We start from the raw sequence: 27991 nt of genomic DNA, 5'->3' as shown, positions 1-27991 counted from the left end.
TGGGAGGAGCGATCAGAAGAGGATCAGTGTGGGCTCACCTCCACTGTGTGCGCCACGGACCAGGTTAAGGATTTTGGTTACGTTTAGGTTGTCTCTGTGTACTATTTCTAAAGTGGGACGTTGTGGAGCTGTGGAAAACGCGGACATTTATTGCGGGGGCTCAGAGAGCGAGTGCGTGTCTGTGGTTGGAAACCTGCTGCTGATCGTCACTGTGCGCTCTTAACCAAGGTGGGGATCTTTACGAGTCCGACGGTAAGAAAAAGACGGGAAAGGCCAGCTCGGCAGGCAACACTTGGCAGTGGTAGTTTGACTTGTATGTTAAGTTTTGCTTGCTTGTTTTTACAGCTCCAGACTCTGTGACTAACATGTGCGGGTGGGTAGGCGGGTGGAAGGGTTGGGTATCTCCAAACTGCGGGGTGTTTTCCTTTGGGTTTACCGGGGGGAGATACCCAGGATCACGGCGACAAGTTTGCATCCCTGTGACGTTAGAGAAGTGAAAACCTAAACTCTGTTTTGCCTCGTTTCCTCTTTGACTACTTCTGCCCGACCGTAGAAAACAAAGTAGACCCACCCTATGTCTAATCTTAGTTCTGTACACCAATAAAAAAAACAGCCAATGCTTCATAAAAAATGTTCGCGGATCTGGTTACATAATAACGCAGAATCTTCAGGACGAGACAAATATTGTATCCACGTGCTGCTGCTGTTATTGTCATTGTTATAAACTTTATGTTACGCTCTCTATCGCCTTTCAGCCTGCTCTTTTCTGAGCTTTGAACTCAGGTATCCACTCCCAGGCAGGACGCAGTGTGCGGGTGTTGAGTTACCTGCAAACATCATGAATTTTTCATGTGTGTCATTCCTGTGCAGGTATCCTATTCTACCCGCTAAATCACTGTTTTGTTTTGTAGGGTTTTCCACAATCACCTGATGCAAACTGCGCTTCTGAGCGTCGATTTAGGCAATGAACAGATGGCGGTCATGAGTTACTACAACCTCTGTAGTTTATTAGTTGACGTTTTATCTCAAGGTAGAGGTCACCCTATTTTAGTGCAGCATATCAAATCATTAATAAATATTTGAAACAACGTGACAGCGAGACTAGATCTCTTGATATGAGCTTTAAGGGATTCACTACAACTTTCAAACAAAGTCATGGTTTTCTCACTTGTGTGTTGAAATGTTTGTTTTTTTTTACTACCAAAGAAGACATTTTTTTAAAGGAATTTATGACGGGACAAAATGCATGGAGCTGCAAAACAGCCGATTATGCATGTTTAATCCCATAAACCCCACTAATACGTATAAATGGAAAGCTGTGCAGGTTGCTTTAAGTCCAACCTGTGCTTGTGCAAATTAAAATGAGCCTAATTTTGATAATCAATAACATGTATAGCTGGCTGATACCTTTTAAAAAACGTATGTTAAAAATTTGGAAGTGGTAGGTACTCATTTATGTGTCCATATTCATGCAAGCGGTTCAGTAAAATGACGAAGAGAAGGCTATGATCCACATTTTAATGTTTTTCCTCCTTTAGAAAAATCGGTGTATAGATTATATATACATATGTACATATTTTACAACTAGAGAATAGAATGAGGATTACAAATAGTCCTCATAGTCTATGTTTGTCCTCTATCTCCTCCTAGATGAGTGAACTAATCTTGATGAAAGTGCCAGTATCTTTATATAATTTGCTTAGTCACTGAAAACAATTAAACAGCTGTCAAAAAAATTGTAGATAAAAGACAAAATCATTTATTGTCAGTATGCGAACTGCTTAATCGACTAATTGTTTGACTGCTACAGTATACAAGTACATTTTCTCCCTAAGTGTTGCGTGCGTGTGAACATAAGGCACTGAAAAGATATAAATCTGTTTGTGCACTTGGTGTTTTAGGCAATCCTGTTATCAATGGTTCACTTTTTATCACTTCAGATCTGACAAATTGAGGTCACTCACACGTCCCTCGCACAGTAAACCGTGTTATCACGTGACTGAAATGCCAGCTTGGGCTATGTGATTTCTGGCAAACTGCTTGATCTTTATTTTAGGACCAGTGTCCTCTTCAGATGTCTGCATGTCATTGTCAGATGTGGCTACTGTGGTGGCTGAACTGGTCTTCAATGGATCTAGTTTAAAGGCATCCCAGCACACAAGCAGTGACCTAAAACCACACTCTGGTCACAGCTGGACTTCTGTGCATGGATGGCATTTAAGCACATCAGGGCTTCTCTGCAGAATCGTCTCTTTAGAGATATTCAGTGAGAACTGTTCATTTAAAAACAAAAACAAAAACTGGATGGAGCCACTGTGATGTCAGCTGGCGATGAAGCCTTGTGCTGAGCATTTTGGATGCTGCAATCTTGCCTTTTCGAAACCAGACATCATGAGTCGGGTGTGGATCTGAGTAGGAAACAGAGGAGCTCATACCGTAGTGATTTGTCAATCACAAGATGGTCCCACTGGATGGTTTTGCAAATTTTGAAGGAGGGCATAGACTTTGTATTTTTAACAGTATTTTCCTATGTAATGTTGAAACTACACTTCTTTGTTCTTATATTAAAATACATGAGGGACTCGATACGTTGTTAAACTTCTTTACGCTGGAAGAAAGGGGAGTTTTACTGGTCCGGCACACATGCAGCCCACAGAGGTCAAAGTGGGCTGCACGTGTGACGTAATGTAAAATGAGTTTGACCTGGCTGGTCTGCCGTATTTGCTCAGGCTTGTTTTTAAAATGCCTCAACTGCAGAGGATGTAAAAATGTGAGGTTGTTATGGTGTCAGGTAATTTGAAAGTTTAGCAAAACTTCTGTAATTCGAGGCAGTTTTACAGACTCTCTTGTTTAACGCAGTCTACTGTCTGTTGTTTATAAGTGCTTATGAGCTGTGGTGGGCCTGCCTCCTACTTTCTCTCTCATCTCTCACATCATTTTAAACTGGAGTAGATTAAACATGCAGCAAGAGTGCAAGTGAAGTTTAAACCTTATGAAGAGTTGAGAGCAGTTTCTGAGGCATGAGAGGAACGTACAGTTAATCAGTCATCTGTACGATTACTGCTGATGTTCAGAGGGGGAGCTCAAGCAGTCCAACAATGTGTTTGGCTAAGATCAATGCTCAGACCTGCTTCCAGGGCCTTTACACACACAGGATCTACTGCAGCATGCTAGACACTGAAAGCTGGTCATGCTGATGTGATTTACATGCACAGCTTCAGGTCACAAGTTTTTGATTTGCTTTACCTTACTTATTTGTGCCTATCTGTTGTTACTCGGTCTGAAAATACTTGACAAGACATAAAGCTGTGAGAAATCTAAACACATCAGTAGGTGATTCTGTGTGTTTTCCCACTTTGCCCTCCATAAACAAGCCAGCTCAGTTGTCCCGTGGTTGGGATTAGCTCCACCTTCCCCTCTTGTGTCTCGTGACCCCGAGAGGTGACAAATATACTAAACTGACCAGTAGGGCTGCTCGATTATGGCAAAAATGATAATCACGATTATTTTCACTGAAATTGAGATCACGATTATTTGACGATATTTATTTAACCCTTTAAGATCTACCATAGAACCAAGTCCGCCAGAGCTTATAATATTTTTTTTACATGCTGTAGTGCCATTTGTGGGAGCATTTCAAGTTGCTATACATCAATACAACTGTTATAGCCCATATTTTAAAAATGTGTATGTATTAAGTCCATAGTAACTACATTAATTGCAAAAAAGTGCAATAAACTACAAAAAAATTGAAAATCGTTTTTGTTTTGTTTACATATATTTCTACTTGGAGAAATTTAAGAGGTTTATCCCTCAAAACTTTAAATACAAAAAAGTTGCAAAAAATAGTTTACAACAACAGGAAATTTATTTTGAGTGTCTTCATAGTTTTATTTTTGGAGATACAGCAATTTTTATATACACTGCAGGAAAAACAAAAAAACAATCCTATGATGCAAATTTGCAAAGAATGTGCATGTGCATCAAAATAAACTATTTCCAGCAGTCTGATGTATCCTCATCATAAAACTGACTTCTATTACTTCAATTATGATCATTGTTGGTAACTTATGCAGTATGGTCCCGTTTGTTTGCTAGGCCTAATTCTACTGAGAGAACTCCAACAGACTCTGTAGTGTCGTGACTGTGCTGTGAAATGAATACACTGTCACTCAATCTGGTTGAACCACTTATGTTGTCCTACAATGAACTGGAAGAAGGTTGTTTTTTTTTTCTTTTTTTTTCTATCAAGTCAGCAGTTTGTACTCTGATAACATGAAGAGTTATTGTGCAGGTGTAGAGGCTAGTATTTACTACTCTGATAAACAGTTCCCAGGGTATACTGTCTTGTTTTGCATCTGTTTTGCTTTGAAAATTATGTACAAAAAAAAAAAATTGTATAGGACGAGTGCTCGGGTGCTTTAAGGCCAATGTTTTTTTTTTCTTTGACTGAATGTGTTTGTAAGGAAAAGAAAAGTGAAGCGTACAAGACTGAAAATTAAAAAGAAAAGTTCTGCTGCTAGCTGTGAATTATTTATTTATTTGCATAAGCTCCTTTTTTTTATTTTTACAAGAACTTTTCATCTTCTTGGTTAATTATGTCAGTTTGGTGCTGTAGCTCTCTCTCGTCTATCTGATAAACATCTCTGAACTTCACAAGAAGCCTCATATCTTCTTCCTTCTTCCATCCCACATGCAAACATGTCTGCTTTATCAGCAAGGGAGATGCGATGCAAACGAGCTCCAGAGGAAGCAGGAGGAGAGCAGAGATAGGATATACCCACACAAAATGCCCTGTTATCGCTGACAGTCGCCTATTGTAGCGTGAGGACAGGCTAAAGTCTCCCCTGCCAATATGAATGAAGGAATGATGTCACCGACACACATGCAATGCGGTAATTTAACTTGTGAAGATCAGAGGAAGGGCGGGGGAGGAAGGTAGAGAGGACATGTTTTCTGTACCATTTTTATAAATTTGGGACCTTTAATTACACAGGCTATATAAAAACCAGTCCATTTACCGTTCTGTGAAGAGAACTAACAGAATAGGCAAAAATTCTCATAAACAAAGCTTAAATAATTAAAGGTACACAATTAAACTGCTAATGTGAAATAAGGATACTGTTAGGAAACACTTCCAGAACCTCGTAAGTAAGCTAGCAAATGCTAACACTGAGATTTATAATTGCGATTTACGTGTTGGCTAAAATTTTTTTTTTAGATTTTATTTAATTTTTTTCTACAGAGTCCAATACAATATTGTCAGACTTTTATCTGTAAGAGTTTTTGAGTGTAACTCATAGAATATGATACTATCAAGTCTACATGATTGTATCATATTGCTCTATTGTTATTGTTTCCCTCAGTAACAATGGTATCGCAGTGTAGCAAGACTCAAATATGCATCATCGTCTACAACAAATCACAGCGTTTGTTCAAAAGAAGCAGAAATAAAATTCTCATTAAAAAAAAAAGAAAAAAAAAAAGAAGAAGCAAAAAGCAGAATGAAATATCTACTGGTTGCCCTGTGGACTAGCTGAGTCCCATTATGTCATTTAAAGTAATTATAATATTTGTGTAAATCTAATGAATTAGCACCCCAATTTTGAATTGTTAATCGGGATCATTAAAAAATCATTTGTTTGCATGTTTTGATAAACATTTTAAGATGTATTGAAGTTAGGTAAAGGATGACCGCATTCAGGTAAAGGATGACTTCATGCTTCATATCAGCAGCAGGAACTTATCTACCTCTGATGTAAAAAGCTTTTTCAAGCTTTATCGCTTAAGAGTAGACTAAGAGAGTCACAAGACATTGGATAACGTTGATTAAAAGTTGGTTTCTGTGTGTTCTGGTCAGTCTTTCTTAGTTTTATCCCCTTTGTATAATGAACTTGGTTATTTTAAGTGTCATATTTTTTTTTCTTTCAGGCTTTATGTATTGCCTTTTAAAACTGATTTTTTTTCTTCTTCTTTTCCTCTCCTCCTTTTGCTTCCTTCAAGCTAAACTGAGAATCTGCCTTTGAGCACGTTGATGAATCATTTTGCATATAATGGCAAATCGAGCCATTAGCCGTTGTGTGCATGTGAAAATCCACAGGCATGGAGCGAAGTTATCTGCTTACATAAGCTAGTTACCGTCATTACTGAACACATAGTGGCCTAAGAAACAGCATTTCAGTGAATGAAGCAACATATACATGATATAAAAATGTTTTTGTTTGAAGAAAGGTAGCTTTTTACAAAAGTGTTAGCGTGCTATCTGTCTACTTTTCTCAATAGTTTCTAAGCACTGTTCATTTTAGTCAAAGGAAGAGAAGTATTATTTGGATAGGGAACTCTTTTACTGCAATATAGTACTGCTACAAGTACTATATTATACTATATTAAATTAACATTTAGAAAAACTGTAGAGTGGAATGTTGCAGCTAAGCTAATTTAGCATTAGCAAATGCTAAATGAATCACATCTGGCCTGTAGTGTTTACATCTGACAGAATTCACACACATGTAATTTTAGGGGTGAAATATTTGTGCACTAATCACCTAATCATGTTGAAATTTCGTTTTGGCTGGTTAGATATTTTCACAGAAATGTTTTTGCTGCTCGTTAGATATTTTATACCTTTGTTATTGGTATGTGCTGATTTCAAAATGAGGTATTATTGGGTGGTTTGAGATGCTACTTGTGCCTTAACCTCTGTTAAAGTTAAGCTAGTTACAGCTGCTGCTTTCACTTTTTATTTTTTTGTCGAACAACGACTGAAATGAACATAAAAAAATGTAATAATATTATTAATAATATGTAATTTAAGCTTTACTTTAGTATGACACCTGTAAACATGATGAACTGGCACAGTGGTCTGCATCTGGATAATAACATTGGCTTTTCTTCCTCCCTGCTGTGCTGCTGATTGAATTAGTGAGGAGTATTAACACTCAGACCAGACACTACATTACCCTTCAGCGGTTTCACCTACAGCTCTAAATATTTCAGCAGCTGCTATCACTTTAATGGGGCTGTTGGTCTCTGGGTTGCTATGGTTGCTGCGAGTTTCTTCTCTTTAAACAGCACCTTTAAGTTGATGGAAACATTGAAACTCTCCTTTGAATGCTGCACCTTTTAATAAAAGGTAGGTTTAGAAAAGAAGCATAATAAGTTGTATTTTTTTTTTCATGCTCAGCTGATCAAAGCTCCTGTTTAGCGAGAAATATGATCGTTACGCTGAGTTAAAGGTGTGTCCTGCCCTTCAGGTATTTGCACAGGACACACCTTTGTGTATGAAACCTTCTGGGATTGCAGTCGGCTGACAATGCCGAAACCAGATCAGAAAAGAAGAAATGACAAAAGGCCTAGAGGTGAAGATTTCTTTCATTTTTACATCATGTTTGATCCTATCTGTTCCCATCAGTTCGTGTCTTTATTTCACTTTGATTCATCAGAAACTAATCTCTTTTTGGTGTTTACCTTTGGAGTGCTGCTCTTTAAGCTTTAGAAATTATGGATGTCTAGTGTGCCGCTGTGTCGTGATAATAAGTAATTACTTAAACTTGTGCAACCATTTGCAGCTGGCACTGTGACAGAGGTGTGATGCAATGCTGTTGCTAAAATGGGATCTTGAATGTTTTCTAATAACATGTTTGTAATGATGCACTGATTCTTATGTTGATGTAGAGGACATGAATTTGCAGCAGGCCCTAAATGCTGCCAGGACCATTTTTAGAAATGATGCACAGCAAGTGTAAAGTAACCCCGCAGAGCTTTGAGTAATGGTGCACTGTACCTGTGAAATTAGTGGGGGGGAAACAGGGCCATTTATGTTGGCTTTGTCACAGCTTTGGATTTGATTTTTTCATTTTCAGTTTTTAATTGAGCATTTTTAATTCAGTGTGGGTGTTAGTTTTCAGTGTGTTGAACATCTAGGATCTGCAGCAAGAAATACAGACGACCACTAGGATATGAAACTGAGCAAAAGTCTGGAGCCACCACCACCCTCATCCAACGTTTTATTCTGCATTTCAGGGTCCCGGGCAGCTGAAGCCCATCCCAGTGTCATAGAGCTAAGGTACAACCTGGACAGGGTGCCAGTCGGTCGCAGAGTTAACACAGACATGGACAACCATTCACATCTACGTTCAATTTAGAATCACTAATTTACCAAACTGTGGGACGAAGGTGGAGTACCCAGAGAGAACCCACGCAGACATGGGGAGAACATACAAACGCCACACAGAAAGACCCCAGACAGTTTTTTTGATTTATCCAGATATGCTTTTACTCCACTGATAGTGTGTTTGGAATCTTTACCTACTGAAAAATGAACCCTTTGCCAATTGGATGGTACCAATGGTGGATCAAAATCTGATCCCCAGTACGGAGAACTGTTTTTTTCTAGAGAACCACTTCCCAGTAGTTCAATTCCTTGGAATTGTTAGTCTGCTTGTTTATATCCGTCCTGCTTATTGATTCCAGTCGCACTTGCGCTACAATCAGCTGATTTCAGTTTGTGTGCTGGAAGAGGTAAATGGTGGCACAGTCTGCAATGTGGATATGGACACAAAAGAATGAGAGCACTTTGGCAATGTGCAAACTGCATCCAGAACAGAAACAATCTTATTATGCTGCTAACACAACTTCGGCTCTTTGCAAGCACCTGTGCAGATAGCATCCTAACATTTAAACTAGCCAAGAACTTAGAGTGATGATAAAACTGAGTGAATGCTGATCTCAACCCAGCAGCCAAACCCTGATTTTCAGCTGGTGACAAAGTCAGTGATGAGCAGTCAGGCTGCAGCCTCCATATCTGCCTGTTCATGTTTCTAAAATAGACTCACTGTGGCGATCGCTTTGAAGTCTCTTTGTGTGTTTTTTCATCTTTGCTTTGTGCTGTTGGCTTCGTGTTCATACCTAAATACTAAGGGAAAGATCATATGAATTACTTTTTCTGGGAGTAATTAAGCAACGTACTGCATTACTTTAAATGTAATTAGTGGGTAAATAACTCCAAAAAGCACAAAGATTTGACCACGCAATTAAATTGCACGAATGTAATGTCTTTGATGTGCTGCTTAGCGATGGTAGGCACTCCCAAAGCAGAGCCAATGGGATTGGAATTGCTGAAATGCAGTCCCAACCATGACACAGCATCCACTGTGTTTTATAGATGGCTGTAGACACTCTTCGCTGTACCTCTCTCGTGACCACCTCTGTATATAATGGTGTAGATTTGATGCGAAAAATCCATTTGGATTCATTAATAGAGAACACCTGCTATCACTGATTCTCAGTGCAGTTCTTGTGTAATTGGCATACCTGCCTTTTCTCCTTGTTCATCTCTCAGGTTTGGTGTCAGGTCTTTGCAGGATGTTTTACAGTTTCTTTCTTAAGGACATGAATTTGACATGCTGTCCATGTGCTGTAGGGTTTTTTTTCTCTTGTTGTTCATCATCTACTTTTCCAGCCCAGTCTTTGGTATTTTTAAAGATTCAGCTAAAGAAAGGGGAACGAATCATACTTTCCTGCGGCAGGCTGCTAGTAGCAAAGTACCTAAAGCTACAATTTAAAGTTGGCTCTTTGCTGAGATGTCTGTTATGCTCAGACACAGCGCTAATTATGCCTAAATAGTTCATAGATCAGTGTTAACTGGCATAAAAAAATACCTAAGCAAAAAATAACAAAAAACATTCCTCTGTGGTGTGGTCAGGTCCAGGGACTAGACTGAAATACAATCATCGAAAGACCTTCAGAAAGCCCAGAGTCCCATTGCTCAAGAGCACTTTAAAAAGTGACCAAGATGTCTGGCTCCTTTGAAGCAAAGTATAAAAGTAAAATGAGGGGTGGCTCAAAAATTTTGCACAGGGCTGTAGGAAAAAGAAGGTAGCATCCCAGTCTTTCTGTCTTATTATGTTTGTTACTCTGATGTGGAAGCAACAAATATGTGTAATTATCAAATTACTGTAATTGGATAGTTGCTGGAGAAACTCTTTCAGAAGCAGCTCACAGATTCACACAGACAAAAGATGTTTTCAGCAGCCTGTATTTTAAACCTTTTCATGACTCTACTGTATTTCAGGTTATTTTGAGCAAGTAGAGCAGTGACTTATGGGTAAGAGTGGTCTGTCTCTCTTTGTGCGACAGCAGGTACTGTAAATGAGACCTGTAAATGTAGGTCACGATTTTCCATAACAGGCCTAGAACTGGATTTCTTCAAAAAGCACATTTTAATTCTTAGAAATAAGTGGCTTTGTTCTCATGCTGTGTCGGACGCTCGTTGGATTGTTGGGGTATTAGTTGAGTAGAAAGCGCTGGGGCATAGTCTCCTTTCTGTTGCTGGGCCCAAATCCTGACCTATTTGGCTATTAATAGGTCAAGAAACCTGCTGTACTGAATGGAGATTTGAGAGGTAGTTGTTGCAGGTGTATTGTTGTCTAGGAGCAGCTAATCACTGCTTGAGCTAATCTTGAAACTTGTACCCCCTGACAAAAGAACAAGTGATTCTGAAACGGGAGCTTTTGATATTATCCTGTGTATCAAAAACTGATGGCTGTTTCGACATGGAAACCTGGAGGAAATACAGCTGAAAATTCAGTTGAGAGGCAGTGATGCTGACACACGAGTGAACCTGGCAGTGTGATGTGGACCAGACGGCATTGCAGGAAGGCGAGACGATAGACAGGGTGCAGAAAAAATGTAAACAAACTAATCCAGAAATCCTAACAAACAATGTATAATACAATACTTTAATCTCTAAAATAATCCCATGCTCATACAGGTATTTTTTTTTCCTATTGTAGGATCAGTTTGTTAACATTAATCTGCTCTTAGACTTAAACTGCAACAGTTAAGTTAGGTGATATATCTAAAGAGTCAGCTGTTACATGACTCATTTTTTCATATAAAAAGAGCTTGAGAGGGTTACTGATCTTATAGAGAATTTAAAAAAGTGAAGGAAATTACTTACTGGTTTACTTTCAGCTGTTTAGCTGATATCCACTTGTGAAACTGGATGGGATGAGAAAGGTGTGGATCTGACTGAGAGATTGAGTGGCAGTGCATATCCCTGATTTATCTTCTTTAGATAGATAGTTACATTTATGTCCCATGACGTGAGTATACACATGCAGTAAAACAATCAGTTCAAGATAAGACATTAGCACGCAATATACACACTTTCACTCTCCTTGCATAGTAACGTTGGTAAAAAATAATTTGAATAGTAATTGTGTTGCTCATGTTCAGAAATGTGATGGTTTGAAGAATAAAAGATACTTTGGACCTTTTTTGTGTACAAGGGTGACAACAGTGCAGTGCAGATGGTAGTCATTTAAGGGAGGAGGCAAGTGGATGCCTTAGAAAATGAACTTCATGCTGTACTAAAGGAAACTTGATAGCAGAGTCGAGAACAAAACCTCTGCTGGAACATATTTATTGAGATCGCTGATGAGGGAGCCTTGGGTCAACCTGAGAAGCTGCTCCTTGCTGGTCATTTGAAAACAATGCTGGTTTGCCCATTGGCTTCACTTTTCAGGGCCACTTTGTATACAGTCTGTTGGATAGCCTGATGTTGCTTCACTATACTGTGTCCCATGGTTATCTATTGTTGTTTATTTATCTCAGATTGTGGCCAGACTACTTTTACACTACCTCAAATATATTTCTAAATATATATTACTGTTTAATGGATATACTGGACAAAGTGCGTTGACTATGGAGTTACCAGGTAGAAGAAAAGGAGGAAGACCACGCAGAAGATCCATGGATGGAGTGAAGAAGGACATGCAGGTGGTGTGTGTTAAAGAGATGGTCCGCTGTGTTGGCCCCTAAAAGGAGCAGCTGAAAGCAGAAGAATCGACTACACTGACATGTGTTATAAGTCAGAATCCACCATGTGTTGCCCAGCCCACTCAGCTGATTCACTTGTTTTAAATGAATCATTTTGTGTAACAAAGATTTATGCCCGCACCTTCACCCTCACTTAAAATGGAATTAATCCCTCTTGATCTTTTCAGGAGGTGTGATTACACAGCACTGTTATCACACCAGTTATAAATGATTAAATCATAGCAACCATTCTTGATTCAACTTCTACAGTCAGCACCTCGCGCCTGTTTGACCAAGCTGCCAACCCGCGTCCTAATATCTGCTGTTAGGCCATAAATAGGAAAACGAAGGCAAATTTGGAGCAGCTGTGAGCTGCATGTAGTTTAATAATTAATCACAAGGCTGGCAATTCAATTTGTAAGCACCTCCTGTCCACAGGTTGAAGAGCTCTGAACAAAACTGCTCCCCGTGTTATTCTTATGTAGACATGTTATGTGGCTTTAAACAGAGTGCAGATGGACAGTTTGTATAATGTACTGCTGGGATTGAGCCAAAGATGAGTCGACAAACGCTTGGATTGGTGTTTTTCTAAGAACTCGTGCATGTACCACACACACACGCACACACCTGTCTCCGTCCGACTGTTGCTGTATACACGACGTCACGCTTTAGGAAAGTCTTGCCCACTTTCCAAGAAAGGCACATTTCTGAATTGCATCTGCTCAGAATTTCAACGTGGATTGAAGGCAGCGTGCAGCTTTTGTGGTTTGTGTTACAGTGTACACAACTACAAGTTGGACCCTGAGACTTTTAAGGCTGCTGTCTCAAGTGACATGTTTTACATGATGGGCCGTGCTGGTGCCAGAGAGGGCAGCTGGCCTCTCGCAGCTCAGGACGGCTGCTGTGCAGTGTCACATCACAAACTGGAAAGGACAATCGTGTTATTCTTCTGTGAATTATGAATCTTATAGGAATATTAAGTGCTGCCATACAGTATACGTAATCTTAGTCTTCTTGTGTGCACTGCTGGAATTTGTACTTGTATGTCCTCATTTTTCTGTAGACTTTCACTCAGCTTGTTTTTTTTTCCTTTTCACTCCCTCCCACTTCTGCTTTTCCTTCCCTTCTCTTCCCTCGCTCCCTCCCTGTAACCACCTCCTCTTCATCTCCATCCAACTGGTGCTCGGAGCAGCTTACTCATGTCCAGTCACTTCCCACCATGCCTCGCCTCTCACACAGGCGCTTCCTGCTCCTCTCTGGACATATTTTCATATTTCTCTCTGTCTCTCTTTTTGTTTTTTTGTTTTTTTTGTGCAACAGGAGCAGAATGAGGTCCTTGTCTGCTTAGCGACCTGTGCCAGTTGAAGATGATTCACGTGAGGTAAGAAATCCTGCCAGCACGCTCGCTCCACGCTGCTTTCACATTCCTTCTTGAGAATCTAACCGGCCTGCAGTCACTCGTAACTGAAAGCAGATGGCTGAAAAGTTTTGCCTGGCAAAGTGAGCCTAACGTGTATGGGTGGCGGAGATGTTTCTGTGTGGTATTGGGGCAAAGTGACGGGTCGGCGGGGGTGGTGAGCTCTGATTCGTCAGGAGATGTGTTTAGGGGCTGGGGACTAGAAGCCGTAAATTGGGGCCCCATGTTGTGCAGCTGCTGTGTGTTTTACAGTTGGTCCCCTGTGGTGACGGTTTCCATATCGCCCTCCGTATTGGGACTGCCTGACTTGGTCCCATCATTGTGTTAGTATTCACAGACAAACGCACTTTGTCATGTCATTGTGTAGTGCTGGAAAGTTTGCTTGTAGCCAGGCTAGTGGTTGGGTTGTAGGGGTGGCTCTGTCAGTCTGCTGGTTCGTATTGAAGTATCTTAACAACCTGTATGTTTTCCCAGTAATGAATCCTAAAGATCTCCCAACACAACTTGTCAACTCAAGTGGACACATATCAGCTCAACAGGTAAAACATCAAGCCTTAATAGTGGCTCACTGGCTTTGGGACTTTATCTTTAATATAAAACATTAAAACTGTTCTAGTTTTTAATGTTTAACAAAACATTAAGGCAGATCTACAGTTTTAAAAAACAAATCTGAGCTCCCATGAGCTGCTGGGCTTCTCATACACAGGTAAAAAGCCTGTCGCATTTATGTTAATAGTTAAGTAATGCTATTGCTGTTGATATATATTAAGTATAATTAGTTTATCCAGGTTCATCCGGTAAAACTGATTTCTAGTTGAAAGTACTCTCCACGGCTTGGGCTGTGGACCTTTTGTTTGATTGTTGGTATCTGTCGGCACACACAGGAAAGGGATCCGTATTACATCCTGATGTTCTTTCTTGTGAAGCAAAGGCCTGCACAGTACCTGGAAGCGTGTCACAGGGAACTGTGTGGCAGGGAACTCGTATTGTTTTGGTTATATGGCAGCTCACATGTTTCTGTTTCGAAAAGCCCTACTCTCATTCTGTTCAGTTTTGGCTGTATGAATCTTTCCATGAACATGCTTTCCAAGGGAAACAACAAACTAGTTCCTTTCTTACGGGGGAAAAAGATTGAGTCTCTTCCAGATTTTTTATGGTGCCAGTGTGAGTGTTGGAACTGCTGTGCGAAGCTGCCCTCAGGCTAAAATAATATATGTTCTTCATCCAAACAAGCGGTGTGAAGAGTGCTTTCATACATTTTGTAATATTTCTGATCCAGAAGTAAAAGCGGGACATGCAATTAATCACGTGTGATCTACAGAACTAACATTGTCCTGTATTTTATTTAAATCTTTTTACCCTCCTTGATCCCCACACTCAGCCATAGCAGACACACCCAATTGCTGCTCGCCTTCTGATGTCACAAAATATTTCTGTAATGAGAGTGATGTCCAGGGGCCTGCAGGAATCCAATGGGGGCGTATGATATATTCCAAAAGCGATTTGACAGCTCGGTGTGAAGCGCAGAGTTGCTGCAGGAGACGGTAAAGTCTAACTTGAAGCAGCTTCTCTTTCTCTCCTCGACTGACTCCTCTGACTTGGCTTGTTATTGTTCTCTCTCCTGCATGCTTGTCATAGCTCCTAGCTGGCCATGCAGAAGCAAAGAGGGGTTGCAGTCTGCAGCAATCACCAGCCGTATCATTGTGCTGCTATCCTATGAAGCAAACTTTTTTTTGGCTTTGTGTATGATGTCATTTTGTGTTTCCTCTTTTATTTGACTCCTCAGGTCTCCTGTGATCATCTCTCTTTCTCTGGTTTTGGTAACGCCCAGTGAGCAGCCAGGAAAGCCCTCCCTGTCCTGCCTATGACATGGTTTAACCCATGTGCGATCCGGTCACCATGATGGCCTCTGTGGTTGCCAGTGGAAACCGTGATGGACAGTCTCTGGTCTTGAAAGGGGTGGACCCAGAGACCTGCATGATTGTGTTCAAGAACCACTGGGCTCAGGTAAAACACCAGCGCCAAGCTAACAGTCTCAGAACTGTGAATTCTCCAGCCAGCTTAGTTTTTCACACTAGAAGCAAAGAATCTGGATCTCTTAACTTCCGAAGTATTCACCTGATATCCTCTAAAAAGGTTAAACAAACATGTTCACAAACAAAAATGTGGTTAAAAAGCACCCATTTTCCATTTTCCTTGGAAACGATAATGCGGCATAAGACTTTTGTACAGTAGAATATAACGAAACCCTTGTGAAGTGAATATATTAAAATCTTGTAAATAAAGATGCACATTCTATTTAGTTCCTTCCTCAAAACCTGATGGCAAAAAATGACTCATGTAGTCCCCCTATAACAGTAAACTGCAGTGTGAGCAGGGCCAGTGGAATCTTGGCGGTAAAAGGCTGACGGTCTCAGACTTCTGGTTCTTTCCAGCAGCTTGTGTCCCTGTTCACTCCCCTGCAGGACATGGCAGCCTGTTAATCCCACTCCTCCCACACAGAGATGAACAAACTCTGCACACATTAACATGGGGCAGGGGGACACTGAATAATGAGGACATAGAGGAGCATAATGGTAACTGCCATCTACATTTATGGTTGTCAATGTGATGACTGACCCGAATTTATCAAAATCAAGCAGAATCCCACTTTTGGTTTCATTAGTGTTAAAACTATGCAAGTTTAAAGACATTGTGTTAAACTCTAATCTAAATATGTGGCAGATGGCTGCCCCTTCCTGAGCATGGTTCTGGTTTCTTCCTGTTAAAAGGGAGTTTTTCCTTCCCACTGTCACCAAAGCGCTTGTTCACAGGGGTTTGTGTAATTGTTGGGGTTTTCTGTTTTCTTTGTATTAAGGGTGAAAAAACCCCCAAAACGCTTGGACACTGCTAGCACGGGGCGCCCACGCAAAGCAGGAGATGAAGCATAGCTGAATATGTTTCCAAACCAACTTCATTCTAAGCCAAAGACTAGAAAATATGGTGAAGCATATCTTCCCTTTGGTTTCACCTGCACAAGTGCTGAGGTAGGTCTCCCCTGTAGAATTGGTTTTCCCTTGGTCGGGAGCACGCACTGGGCTCTTCAAATCACGGACAAACAGTATCCCACATTCTTGATTTTTAGTTCACAAACACTTCTCATAATGACTAACTACTCCTGACATTTTAGAGATGTTAGCTCTTTATACAGCTCTTTATTATGTGAGTGGTTGTATAACTAATGTGCCAATGTGAAACATCTGGGGATTTAGTGATGATAAACCGTTTAATGATGTACAAGACATTCAAAGCATTTAAAATTTTGCACAATTGTAGATTTTACACTTTTCAACTTGTCACACAAATGGGATATTTTTAATAACAACTGTAACTGTGAAATAAACACGATCAGTCTGTTGCAGCTAATACTAAGCAATGTCAACAGACACCTCATGAGTCATGTGGCCGTCTTTGCTAGCTGTCTGCTCAGCTTCATATTTTTCATCCCCATCTTGACAGTAGCCGTAATCAAAAACTCTGGGCTCGGATTAAAGTTCGATTTGCTTCAGGCAGCACAAATCCACCTCACACAGAGTTTTGTTTTCATTCTTACTTAATCTCTAGCCTGATAAGAATGCTCTTGACTTGTTTCAGCTCAGAAAACAGTGAACACGCTGTAAGTAATGACCTTGTCTTTGTGTGAGAAGCTCTGGCTGTTTCAGAGTTGAAGATTAGCTTTAGGTTCATTTGCTGGCTCTTATCAGCTTCTCTCCAGGCGTCACGGAGCTGTGTGTTGCGTCACGTTAAGTGATCTGTCAGTTGCTGGCAACAGTCTTTAACTGTAGTCTGTGTGTAGTGTGGGCAGCGTGTTTATGGTGATCCTGTAAAGGTCTCTGATTCATTTTAGTCGTCAAGAAAATCTGGCAGTTTTGTCTGAATTTGCTATGACACTTGACTTTTCCTTCCTCACTGGCGTTTGCAGTCTTGATTTTTCATAATTGAGTACAGTGAAGATCTGTCTTTAAACCATGAATGTTATTCTGAATGATTCAATGTGTCCATTGCTCTGTCTGATGGTTAACTGAAGTTACTGTCACAGACACAGTGAGGCACTGGGGGCTGGCAATATGATACTACTGTCATTTGAGGATCCTCCCATATCTATGGCACTATTATGCCAGCATCCATAGCATAACAATGACTGACTGCTCTTGGGAAATATTTGACATTGATCCAGCCTGAGCCTACTTCTTCGTCACATTTTAAAAGGCCTCTGTATCTCTCATGTTCCAGCTTAATATGTAAAATAATGCCACCAATCAGCATCGTTGGGCAAATCCTGAAAAACAACAACAAAAAACACTGTGAATACTGACCCCTTTTGGAACCGACCATAACGTCACCAGTGTAAGGTGGTTCATGATCATGGTTCCATTCTTCCAGCTGTTCAGTTTGGGAAAATCTTATCCCCTGCCTCCTTCCTGTTACTTCAGAATTGGAAGGAGAGCCTGAGCTGGACTGATCCCTGTGGCTTGTTCCACTGAGCTCAGGCTGGGATTACAGACTCTGTTCTCTTGCTGCCATTAGCCATGCCCAGTTATCTCATACACAGACTGTTATTGTCATGGCAGCAGCGTCAGCTTGGGGACACTGGCTCCATTATTGTGACACTGGTTTCTACACAGCAGACACACACACACGGGAGGGACTGGATACACAAAGGACTGTATTATTCTGTGCAACCAAAGTGAGTTTATTCATACAGTGCTGCTTGTCCCCACTCCACTTCTGTTGAAACTGAACCTGTCAGGAATAAGGAAGTGATTGTACCTATTTGTATTGCATACAGTCCCACTTCCAAAAAAGTTTGGACACTGTGTAAAGTGTAAATAAGAACAGAATGCAATGATTTGCAAATCTCACAAACCCATATTTTATTCCCATAAGAACATAGAAAACATCTGAGAAGTTTAAACTTTAGTATTTCATTAAAAACAATTACACAGTTTCCCCCACAAAGTAGGGTCTGTTTGTCTGTTAGCAATCCAGCATGTGTGGTTTTCATGGCATCGTATTGTAATAAAAGCATCATAAAACGCCAACATTTCAGATCTAACCTCTTATACCACAGAGGTTAGATCAAAGATAACAGGAGTTTATCTGTATGACAGACACTTTCTTGGGTGACGTAAAAGTCTAAGATCTCATATCATCCTCTTCTCTTGTACTGTAGGTAGTGAAGATCCTTGAAAAGCATGATCCCCTGCGCAGCAGCTCCGCCCTGTCCTCCCTCAGTGTCATCAACCTCACCGCCGGCTCTAGCGGCAGCTCTCGTTTCGGCCCCATCCCTGGAGACGAGGCAAACGCGGTGCAGAATTATGTGGAGCACATGCTGTTCCTGCTGATGGAGGAGGAGAGCGGTCAGGCCGGAGCCATGGGCCCCATCCTGGAGTTTGTGGTGATGGAGAACGTGATGGAGCGTCTGTTTGTGTGGAGCCTCCGTCGAGAGTTCACGGACGACATGAAGCTGGAGCAGCTGAAAATGTACGAGATGCTGGTGGGCCAGGCGCGCCAGCCTCTGCTGCACCACAAGCCCATCCTGCGGCCTCTCATGATGCTGCTGTCCTCCTGTTCGAGCACCACTGCGCCTGCGGTCGAAGCCGAGCTGGTGTTGCTGCTCAACCAGCTGTGCTACGTCCTGGCGAAGGACCCTTCAATTCTGGAGCTGTTTTTCCACACGAGCGAGGATCAGGGAGCCACCAACTTCCTCATCTTCTCCCTGCTCATCCCTTTTATTCACAGAGAGGGCACGGTGGGCCAGCAAGCCAGAGATGCCTTACTGCTCATCATGTCTTTGTCTGCTGAGAATGAGCGAGTGGCCAAACACATCGCAGAGAACACCTTCTTCTGTCCGGTCAGTCCCAAATGGAAGCTCAGCGGCTCACTTTCCGTAAAATTCAAAAGGAATCGTTTTGTCCTAAATACTAAATAATCCCACTCACGCACTAACATTGGCAGCATTGTTCCTTGACATTTCTGTGTCTGGGTGTCATAATTAGTCAGAGAGCAGATGGTGATTAATTCATGGGCTCGCTTAAAAAAGCAAAAAAACAAACAAACCCCAAAACAAGGGTAAATAAAAATCTGGCACCAAATGTGTGGCATTTATAAGATTACAGCACAGCTGCAAGATAATCCCATGTAAATAACGTCATTAATTCACGGCTGCAGACAGTGCTTTCAAAATGAGGTTTGAATGCAGACAGAATTTAATTGGTTCCACTGGCGTCTACAAGAAGGGCACAGCGGAATAATGCTGCAGAGGAACGTGTACAATACTACAATACTAATAATGTCACTCATCTTACACTTTAATTTGGTTGCGCTGGTATAGCCTGTGTTGCATTTGTAAAGCAGTTCTTGGTACTTACAATGCAGGCATGCCCAGTTAAAGACCCCTGGGCACAAATATGCGATGGGCACGCGCCAACTTGATTTGATGATTACACGTTTTTTGCTTCTTAAGTAATTAGACAGATCATATGGGAATGTGTGCCTGTGGAGAGCAGGGTACCTTACACTGCGCCCATGATATATGTTTTTATGATCCAAAAAAGTTTAAGAGAATCAAAATCTGGTATTATTTTTTCTTTTTTTTTTATTTGGTGCTTGGGTGGGCCCTCAACTGTGTCTGAGGCCTGTGGACATATGCCCAGAATGCCTGGATAATCTGGCCCAGAACACAAGGATTTCAAAATAAGATGGAATCTTATTTTGAAATTAAAGCATTAGTCACGTCGCATCTCAAATACTGCTAAAGGTCTCCGAGCTGAGCTGATCCATAGGAGGCATAAATCTGTGCAAGGAGAAAGCAGCAGGCTGATATGTAGACTGCTGCATCCGCTTATATTTGCATTACAAGTTACAAAGCAGAGGCCAAGAAGTGATTTACACCAGTGTTTTAGCTTTGTAGTAAAACACAGTAATAAATCTGCTGAAGCTTAAGGTAAAACTGACAGCAGAGGAGGTGTGTGTGTGTCTGCATCTGCTATATGGTACACTACCTCGTTAATGTTTAATGAAGTTTATAACATTCTCTCTGTAATCAATTTATGGCAGATGATTTTTAATAGACTTCTTATATTACATGATGCATGTATGTGCAACACAGTGTGCTTTTTCCTATGTTCAGGTAAATGGGCCGTTATAATGTAGCTGTACTTACCTCATGCATGAGAGTAATGGGAATGTCATTATTTTAAACAATTTGTCTCAATGATTCAATTAAAGAAAATTAATTACCCAAAATTAAAAGTAAATTATACTTAGAACCACAAATTTGAATTATATTTTGGTTCTGGAGGAAACTTTATATGAACGGTGCATAGATTAAATATAAAAACCTCATTTGGCAGGTGCTGGCCACAGGGTTGAGCGGCCTGTATTCATCTCTGCCCACCAAGCTGGAGGTCCCCAATGAAGAGTGGCACTGCCTGCACAAAGAGGACTGGCTTCAGATGCCATCACTCATCCAGTTTCTCAACTCACTGGAATTCTGCAACGCTGTTATTCAGGTGAAGACGTGAGCCGCACGATAAAAGCTCTGCCTCATGAAAAATGCATTCACGTGTGATAAATGGCTGCAACCTCCTGCCTGGCTACACGCTTGACTGACATGCTCCTTGATATTGACTGCTCCCAGGTGGCCCACCCTGATATCAGAGACCAGCTGGTTAGTTACATCTACAATGGTTTCCTTGTGCCTGTCCTTGCACCAGCACTCCACAAGGTTAGCAGTAGCACAATTTCTCTTCACCTGGGTCAAAGGAAGTACTTGCCATTTTGCTGTTTCATTTCCCAATTACAGAAAGCGGTTATTCTGCAGGACGACGCGGTGTGTCAACAAAAACATACAAGCATAAACACTCCAAAAATGACTCTTATTTCTTCCCCTCTACCCAAGAAATTAATTGAGCTGATAGCTATCACCGTCACTGTCATCCATTAAATATGAGCTTGGCATCAGAAAATCCATGAACTGGGCTGTGTCTAAAGGTAAAAAGGACACTAGTTAGGTTAAACTATCAAGAGAGAGAGTTGGAAGAAAGTGTAAGACGACCCATATTCTAGGCTATTTAATGTATAGTCAAGGACATCATATTTAATTCTATATAATGCAATGATTTGTTTAGTTCTTTTATAATGAGGCAATACCGCACGCAATAATTAAATTACCTAATTACCTAATTTCCCTCGCTTAAATGAATCCTTAATTCAGTACTGCTACGATACAGAATCAGGTTTTAATATTTGATCATTTATTGTGGCACTCACACAAGCTCTGCTGACTGATTCCTGCGTGTGTACAGGTGACCCTGGAGGAGGTGATGACCACCACAGCTTACCTGGACCTCTTCCTGCGAAGTGTAACCGAGCCAGCACTGCTGCAGACCTTCCTCTCCTTCATCCTCCTCCACCGTCACGAGAACGTCCATATCTTGGATACTCTAGTCAGCCGCATCAACACACCTTTCCAGGTAACCCAGCACACAGCTAAGGGAACGAGTTTTGCCATGCAGCACATAGAGCATGGCTCAGGTTTAATAAGCCAGGAACAGGTTTTACAAATGGTCCCAGATGCTCTTTCTACTGTTACAGGAAACATATGTGATTGTTTAACCAGTTCTCCTATATTGTGAAATTTATTGTGCAAATATCTTCAGGACTGAATAAATTAGTGTTTAAAATTTGCTCTGTTGTGTCTCTCTGACTTGATTAAACTCTACAGTTGGGGATTGTGTCCTTGGCACTCTTCCGCACTCTCATTGGTTTATACTGTGAAGATGTGATGCTGCAGCTCGTATTAAGGTGAGCGGCCCGCACGCTGACACGTCCCACTCGTGGTAACATGCTGCATCTAATTGCTTTACATTACGATGAGCTTTTACTCGCAACCTCCCGCTGTTACCATCTGCCCGCTGTCCCCTCCTCACCATTCTCTGCCTACAGCCACACGTTGGCTTTCCTGACATCTCCCTCTCATATGCCTCCCCAGGTACCTGATCCCCTGTAATCACATGATGCTGAGTCAGAGACGTGTAGTGAGGGAGCGGGACTGCTATTCGGCCTCAGCAGCGAAAATCCTGGCGTTAACGCCATCCTGCTGCTCTCCCGATCGCAGCCCGCCGCCACTCCGGCAGCTGGACTCCATTCTGTTTTCCAAGGGCGGAGAGACTCCTGACAATTCGGGAAACACAGGTAACAAATAGAACAATCGAGTATTACTTTTGCAGGTTTTTTGCAGGTTTTTTTTGTGTTTATAGTAAAATGTATGGCCACAGTGACTTTGGTATGATGAAGTCTTTCGTCCAGCATGTTTACCGCCTTCCTGAAGCCTAAATTATTAATTTTGCATTAACTACACTGCAGTTAATTCTGCGTTTTCAGGCGGTTGAATAAGTTGGTTGTGTTGCTTTTTGGCATATTTCCAAACATCAAATGATGATCTGCTTCAAGGGAGAAGCTCTTCGCCTCCTGCTGTGCCAGACATTTGATTGTTGTTTAGACGGTCTGTTATCTGTTGTTGCTCCGTTTTATTTTAATTAATTATTTAATTTTTATGTTTTTTTACTGATCCAAGCTAAACCTAGGGAAGTTCATGCAGTGCACTGCAGGGAACATCTGTGATTGGCTCATGCAGGCAGATCCTCACACAGCGACTTGCTTTTGCTTGCTGTTTAATATTAAGAAAATTCAATCAACTGCTCAGCCCTAACCTGATGGTGTAAAACAGTTCTTTTCTATTTGAAAAGCTTGATTCTTTTTGCTTACTATGTTAAAATGCACACTGTTAACTGTATTTAACGTTACAGAACAAAAATAATAAATTAACTGTTAACACCTTTTCTTTTCCCAAGGAAAGATTAATAGACAGTGTCTGTTGTCATGGCAACAACAAACTTTAAATACATGTAATACCTTAAAAAATATTAAATGCTCTCGGATCTTTCCACATATATTATATTCCTGAGAGACATGGATAAGTATCCATATCTGTCAATACCCAAGTAGAAAAGCATGGTCAAGTGCTCCAGTTATTCCAGTTGGTTAGTTAGTCTAACTGGCTGAATAATGGGCTCAAATCAACTCACTCAGTCAGGTAACTGAAACGTTGGATATTATAACCTAATAACATGTCAGAAAATTTGGCATAAATGGTGAAAAAAAAAAAATCCTTTAATGTGGTGGTTGAGGAACTAAAATGAAAATGGGATAATTTATTAATGGAACGTTTCCCAAATCTGTTCAGACATATGGCGCACTGTAAGGTGTAGATCTGCATTTAATTGGGAAACCAACATGTAACGGGGCTGATTGTGAGTATTTTATCAAATGGCGAGATCTCCCGCTGTTTCGATGCATTACATCACTTTACCCCCTGTAGTTACATGTCAAACTCATTAGTTGTGCTCTGTGTGAGTGCTGTGCTGAGGCACACCAGCTTTTATCAACAGTTCTTATCTGTTTTTTTCTTTCTTTCTTTCTTTTAAATCAGAGGAAGAAATGAGTTTCTCTGAAGAAAATGATGGCTCAGGAAACTCCTGCACCATCGGGTCAGAAATCTACCTGGATGTCAGTTATCTTCATTACCTCTACGACGCCCGTCTGAGCATCAGCAGCTGCATATGTGCCTGCCGGGTGTGGTCAGCCCCGTACGATGGCGAGGACCCACCTCCTGAGAAATACCAGCCGGGCGTCCTCGAAGAGCCGGGGCTAACGAGTCGGCACCCCCAGATCGCTCTCAAGAAAGCTCAACATCCCTTTGCATCGCAAGCAGGATCCTGCGTGCTGCCGGGTACAGACCCGCTTCCTGTCAACCAGCTGGAGCTGGAGTGGGACGACAGTTACGACGCGTGCCCCGTGCAGACCGCCGATGCTCCGGCAGAGAGCAGACCTCCCCCTCCGCCTCCTGCTGAGCCCCCGAAGCACATCCAGGAGATGAGGAGAACAGCACGAATGTTGGTTAAAGGCTCATACATCGAGGAGAACGACTTCCAGGATGACGTCATGGTGTACGATCTCATCGCAAAGAAAGACTCCGGCAATGTCGAGCGCACCAGTAAACCCAGTAGCTCGCAAACGGATGAAACCAAGCCAGGCTCAGCTGACATTCCCCTCAAAAATGGGCTCAATCTAACACTTCCAGGCTCTGCGATCGTTGATAATAGCAGGAATAGCTTGGACGCAAAGGCTAATGGTCAGACGGATTGCAACGCCAACCTCCAAAACACGACTGCTGTAGCGTTGGGTGACGATCTCTTGGCTCAGTATGAAGAGCTCATTCGCACTTTGGACCCCGAAGCAGGTGAAAAACAGGTCAAAGCTGACAGAGAGGTGAAGAAGCCCATCACGCCTGTGGAGGTGGTGGAGGAGGACGAGATGGATTTCGCCTCCTTCTCTGCTGAAACGCCAGAGCCAGAGAAACTGCATTCACCATTTGGGACAATCAACAGGTTTCGCAGCGGGAGTGCGACTAAAAACCATTCACTACCTTTTACAGGTGAGCTGAGGAATATCTTAGCTCTGTAGGAGTCTCATCATTTGTTCAAAAATGAATTTGGAAAGAATTTTTATTTTGAACCTCCTTCCCTGCAGGTCCATTCATCAGCGTGCTTTTATCTCGTCTGGAGAACATGCTATCCAACTCGCTTCATGTCAACCTGTTGCTGACGGGTATCTTGGCCCAGTTAGCTGCTTACCCTCAGCCTCTGCTGCGCTCCTTCCTCCTCAACACCAACTTGGTTTTTCAGCCGACTGTTCGCTCTCTTTACCAGGTAACCCCTCAAGTTTTGAGGTCTTAGTTGGGGGATTTGGAAATACTTGGCACTTTTAGTTTTAAGTCGCTTGTCTTTATCTGAGCCTTAATCATATCACCTCTGTAAATGGTGCACATGCAAATCATGTTGCTTTTGCTTTGTGTTTTAGGTACTAGCCATTGTAAAGAACCAGATAGAGGAGCTGGCTGCCAGCAAGAAGGACTTTACAGAGCTGATCACTGCTGCCCAACACTGTCTAATGGCTCGGGAGCCCTCGTTCATAGAAACAGGTGACAACAGCTCAGATTCTCCTTTTCTGTTTTAGCTCTTATTGAAATCTGCACATGGCTCTATAACAGTATGAAAAATCAAGTATCTATTTATATATGTATATATCTCTTTGATTATACTGTGAGAACCCATAAGCTACCCTGCTAGCCCTGCCAGGAATAGTTTGTTTGTAAAAGCTTTCTGGGAAGTATTTTGGTAGATTCCAGATGGTTAGTAAGGCAGATTGCATTAGATTTACTGTTTATTATTCCTGAGCTTTACCAGCATGGTGTTAAATATGGTTCAAGGCAACATCGGCATTCCTGATTGGTTGTTTTTGGGCTCCTGTTTGGTACCAGAATAAATCTAACTGCCTGTGCTGAGTTCTTTAAGTTGTGTGTCTTTGGAGTTGAGCTGCTTTCTCTTTCTAGCCCTGAAGCTTTAGCCGGGGTTTTGAACTATATTCCCTGTAGGTTCAGAGCTGAGCAGGCTTGAAAAACTGTTGTCAGAAGAAAGGAATTTTAAAGGGAATTATTTAGACGAGCAGAGCGTAGTATTTAGAAATCAGGAAACGGAAATATGTTTAGAGAATATCTTTGAATCCAGACTTTTGCATGTACAGTATGTCAGCGTATTCACGTGGTTGTTAGTCGGTGCAACTCATTCAATCTTTATCCTCACAGACAAAAGCGGCGGCAGCAGCGGTTCCAACCACCACGAGGGGGGAAGGATCCTAAAGAATTCACCCCCACCAAAACCCAAAGCTATCTCCCTGGAGCGGACCGAGGTCTTCGCTACCATCCTCTTCACTGAGTTCCTTAAAGAACTGGCTGCAATTGCACAAGAGCACTCCATCTTATCTTACATTCCTATGGAAGAGTAATTGTGTCCCATTAGGCCTCCGTCAAGAGTCCAGCCTAACTAGGAAAGATTATAAAAAGAGTCTCTTTTGATATTTATGTCCTTTTTGGGCAGCGCTTGATAGAAACCTTTTTAGATCCAGTGATTTTTATACAACTACTTTTTAAAAATATAGAGTATTTATTTTCCAAGCAAAAGAAAAACTTCATGAACTTTTTAAATGTATTCATTCCACTTCTGGAAAGAATTTGGCAGCCAAGGAGGATTTCTAAACCAGCCGAAATGTTCATGACTAAGGCTCCAGCTCCACCACTAACCAAAGACTGTAGACATTTAAAGAATTAAAGCAGTCATCAGCCCTTATTTGAACCGTCTGGGTCCTGACCTCAACCCGAATGTCTTCTACAACCAGCTCCATCCACAGTACGACATCCGCTGCTCAGTGTGGTACTCGATATTACTCAGGTGGCCTTTCAGAAGTGTTGCGTCTATGGATCACTGCAAGGTGCAGTGCTGGCAACTTCACAGAAACGCACCCAAACTTTGTTCTTATGCAACTGTTGTGACACTTAATTCTTTGGCGAAAATATGTCTTCACGAAGGGGCGTTTCCACAAAATCATCGTGTTAGATTTAGATTTTGTTTCCTTCCCTGTTGATTCACGACGGTACCTCAGGAGATTTTCTTAAACAGCTGTAGGTGAAACGATGCACTAGATTTCCACACTTGTGGCCTCTGCGCCTTTCCATATCTGCGAAAAACCGACAAACCAGGTTCAGCAGTGACGTATTTAACTGTCTGCCTTACCTTTATGATGCCTCATAATGTACATATTGTATGTTCTGGTGACAATCAAGAATAATTAAGTTCAGCATGTTTCGTAACGGGATCGGGGTATTTAAGCTCTTTTTTTCTGTTGCCATTTTTTTTCTTGATGAGGTTAGTTGCTTTTTTTGTTTGTTTTTAAGCGTGCGGTCCTTCGTCTGCTGAGGGTGTTGTGTTAGCTGTGATCAGTTTGAAATTTCAATCATAGTTCTGCATCTGTTGAAAATCAGTTTGGATTGTGTTGAAGGTAGCCTGCTTTGAATTGCCTTTAATTTAGTCTGCACGTGGTTATCAGTATAAGGAGATGCTATGAGATATATACATATATATTTTGTTACAAAGCATGCTTCTTCTGAATGAACCTTCCAACATAGAAATACTTGCAAATTGTTGTCTAAGTTATGATTTCACTTCACAATGTTGCCTGATTTGTGAAGGAGTTAAACAAGAGCAATATGAAACTTTGCAGCATGAGCTGAAAATGTAGTTGTTTTTTTTTGATTGAGCAGAGGAATGTGTGAACTACACCGAGTAGGTCAATGGTCTTATCTAGAAGTTGAGCTGAGAAGGTTGGATTTTACTTTTAGGTTTAAATCTGAAACATGAAACTTTGTGTTTCATTTTAAATTGTTTGATTCCTACTTGATACAAATACGTTTATTTTTTCTTTACAAAACGGCTCAAAATCTACAAGTCAAAGCCATTTTCAGGACCGCTGAATAGGTCTTTATGAATGTTGCAGAGCACTTTATCAGCCTTCTAATACCACAGTGCCACTCACTGTCTAACACCTCTGTGGCACGACTGCAGTTGATCAACCAATTTCAGTAGATTTATCTTCCAAAGACTCATCTGATACGACTTTTGATCTGTTTTGTGTTCAAGATTTAACCAGGCTGCTGTTCACTGTTGTCTCAGATACAAAGGAATGCCTCTGTTAATAGTAATAATAATAATAATTAAAAACCTTGAACTTGAAGTGTGTGTGTGCTGAGTAAACATT

The 27991-nt window shown here is 41.4% G+C and overlaps 1 protein-coding gene across 8 annotated transcripts; it reads left to right on the top strand.

Annotated features, from left to right (window-relative positions):
• The first annotated feature begins 32 nt into the window (after positions 1 to 32).
• Positions 33 to 27961, top strand: fhip1aa (FHF complex subunit HOOK interacting protein 1Aa). 8 transcript variants are annotated; one of them, XM_085276517.1, is made up of 14 exons: positions 33 to 228; positions 13141 to 13201; positions 13712 to 13776; positions 15024 to 15244; positions 18450 to 19130; positions 20632 to 20790; positions 20919 to 21005; positions 21586 to 21753; positions 22005 to 22084; positions 22272 to 22474; positions 23772 to 24776; positions 24872 to 25050; positions 25202 to 25322; positions 25986 to 27961. In XM_085276517.1, exons 4-14 carry the CDS (start codon positions 15119 to 15121, stop codon positions 26183 to 26185), a joined length of 3009 nt encoding a protein of 1002 aa, XP_085132643.1. In that variant the 5' UTR covers positions 33 to 228; positions 13141 to 13201; positions 13712 to 13776; positions 15024 to 15118; the 3' UTR covers positions 26186 to 27961. The 8 variants fall into 8 exon arrangements, with proteins under 8 accessions (XP_085132643.1, XP_085132642.1, XP_085132641.1 ...); XM_085276516.1 differs by having other exon boundaries at positions 33 to 252; XM_085276519.1 differs by lacking the exon at positions 33 to 228 and adding an exon at positions 7311 to 7358.
• The last annotated feature ends 30 nt before the right edge of the window (positions 27962 to 27991 follow it).

This window comes from Mchenga conophoros, linkage group LG6, assembly GCF_057382185.1.
Source record: "Mchenga conophoros isolate Kocher_MC1m ecotype Shallow Benthic linkage group LG6, M_conophoros_male_GT1.1, whole genome shotgun sequence".
Classification (NCBI taxonomy): domain Eukaryota; kingdom Metazoa; phylum Chordata; class Actinopteri; order Cichliformes; family Cichlidae; genus Mchenga; species Mchenga conophoros.
The sequence above is the reverse complement of the archived record's forward strand: the minus strand, read 5'-3'. Positions and strand labels throughout refer to the sequence as shown.